A 2,136-nucleotide genomic window follows, 5' to 3' on the forward strand; every position below is an offset into this window, starting at 1 on the left:
GGAGACGGGGACTCCGGGTCACTGAGAGTCTGACTGAGACGGAGACGGGGACTCCGGGTCACTGAGAGTCTGACTGAGTGAGATTTGAATCTTCTCCTGAACATTTAAAGGAGTCTACATGAACGTATATATGGCTTCTGGAGATAAAATAAAGGATCAAATATCAATGACTCAGCAGACGCTAATGAAGAAGTTCCCCAGCACGTTGGCCAGGAGTCCTCCTTGATGCCGAGTCCTCCTTGATGCCGAGTCCTCCTTGCTGCCGAGTCCTCCTTGATGCCGAGTCCTCCTTGCTGCCGAGTCCTCCTTGATGCCGAGTCCTCCTTGATGCCGAGTCCTCCTTGATGCCGACGTCTGTCTCAGATCAGCCGAGGATGATGGGAATGTCTCGCTGCTTGTCTGTTTCCTTCCTTTTCAATCATGTCTCCGGCTATACTGCTACGAGCTACGTTAGTGCCGCTGAATCGGAGTCGTCTCATTGGTGCTTATTCCCATCCAATTAGATTGAATTTGGTGTCGATGATGCGAACAACAATAACAGTAACTCCAGTGAAATTATTATAATAATTATTAACTAAAGTAACGAGCCAGTTTTGTAAAATGAATAGAAGTAAAAAGTCTCCACAAAATAAGTAGTAAAAAAAAAAATCTGAAAAATCTACTTGAGTACAGTAACGAGAGACTTGGTCTCAGACTGCAGCGTGTGTGTGTGTGTGTGTGTGTGTGTGTGTGTGTGTGTGTGTGTGTGTGTGTGTGTGTGTGTGTGTGTGTGTGTGTGTGTGTGTGTGTGTGTGTGTGTGTGTGTGTGTGTGTGTGTGTGTGTGTTACATTAAAGTCCATACCATAATCACCCAGCAGGGTCTTACTAACACTTTGCTTCAGATTCATTGAGACACTTTAGAAACACGTTGAGTTCCTGCCAGGACCAGGACCACGTAGACTCGTCCAGACCGCAGCATCCCGTGACCCAGGAGCATTCGGTCCGGCAGACTCCCCGGGGCTCCTCAGACGGAGGACTCACGGGCGGTCTTGGAGCGCAGGGCTCCAGCCCTGCTGAGGAAGGGGAAGGTGGTCCCGAGGCAGCCGGTCGCCACGGTAACGCCCAGACTGGCCCAGGCGCAGCAGATGGACCAGCCGTATCCATGGTCCACGTCCGCCGGCAGCCCGTAGATGAAGGGCGGGTTCCTGGAGAGGTCGTAGGTCACGCTGGCCGCGTACGTACACAGGGAGATGGTGCAGAAGATCCCTGAAGGACACAGGAAGCAGGAAGTAGTCTCTTATACCACATGTAGAAACAGGAAGCAGGAAGTGGTCTCTTATACAACATGTAGAAACCGGAAGCAGGAAGTGGTCTCTTATACCACATGTAGAAACGGGAAGCAGGAAGTGGTCTCTTATACAACATATAGAAACAGGAAGGGCCTCTGATTGGCTGTTACCTGCCTTGGGGGCCTGTGATTGGCTGTTACCTGCCATAAGGGCCTGTGATTGGCTGTTACCTGCCATTAGGGTCTGTGATTGGCTGTTACCTGCCTTGGGGACCTGTGATTGACTGTTACCTGCCATTAGTGTCTGTGATTGGCTGTTACCTGCCATTAGGGTCTGTGATTGGCTGTTACCTGCCAATAGGGCCTGTGATTGGCTGTTACCTGCCATTAGGGCCTGTGATTGGCTGTTACCTGCCATGGCGGCCTGTGATTGGCTGTTACCTGCCATGGCGGCCTGTGATTGGCTGTTACCTGCCATGAGGGCCTGTGATTGGCTGTTACCTGCCATGGCGGCCTGTGATTGGCTTTTACCTGCCATGAGGGCCTGTGATTGGCTGTTACCTGCCATGAGGGCCTGTGATTGGCTGTTACCTGCCATGAGGCCCGTGATTGGCTGTTACCTGCCATGAGGGCGAGCAGCCCGGAGACGTGCTGCGTCAGTCTCTCCTCCCAGAAGAAGCCGACGGACGCAACGATGCTGCTGCAGAGCAGGACCGACGCCGCCATGCCCAGGAACCCTGCTGTGATCCGCCGCAGGTCTACACACACACACAGATATGCAGACACACAGATATGAAGACACACACACACACACACACACACACAGATATACAGATATACACACACACAGACACACACACACACACAC

General features: G+C 52.1%; 1 protein-coding gene across 1 annotated transcript; it reads right to left on the reverse strand.

The window, feature by feature from the left end:
- Positions 1-981: 981 nt before the first annotated feature.
- Positions 982-2,048, reverse strand: LOC117939770 (transmembrane protein 178A-like). The gene is made up of 2 exons (XM_034865220.1): positions 1,889-2,048; positions 982-1,246 (listed from the first exon to the last, which is right to left on the reverse strand). Exons 1-2 carry the CDS (start codon positions 1,992-1,994, stop codon positions 1,005-1,007), a joined length of 348 nt encoding a protein of 115 aa, XP_034721111.1. The 5' UTR covers positions 1,995-2,048; the 3' UTR covers positions 982-1,004.
- Between the last annotated feature and the right edge of the window lie 88 nt (positions 2,049-2,136).

This window comes from Etheostoma cragini, unplaced genomic scaffold, assembly GCF_013103735.1.
Source record: "Etheostoma cragini isolate CJK2018 unplaced genomic scaffold, CSU_Ecrag_1.0 ScbMSFa_1075, whole genome shotgun sequence".
In the NCBI taxonomy this organism is placed as follows: Eukaryota; Metazoa; Chordata; class Actinopteri; order Perciformes; family Percidae; genus Etheostoma; species Etheostoma cragini.

What these genes read in the sequence shown, in the direction of transcription:
- LOC117939770 (XM_034865220.1), bottom strand. Translation starts at nt 1,994, where the DNA reads ATGGCGGCGTCGGTCCTGCTCTGCAGCAGCATCGTTGCGTCCGTCGGC. An exon ending in GCTGCTCGCCCTCATGGCAG is followed by an intron (nt 1,247 to 1,888) that starts GTAACAGCCAAT and finishes TGTGTCCTTCAG; the next exon opens with GGATCTTCTGCACCATCTCC.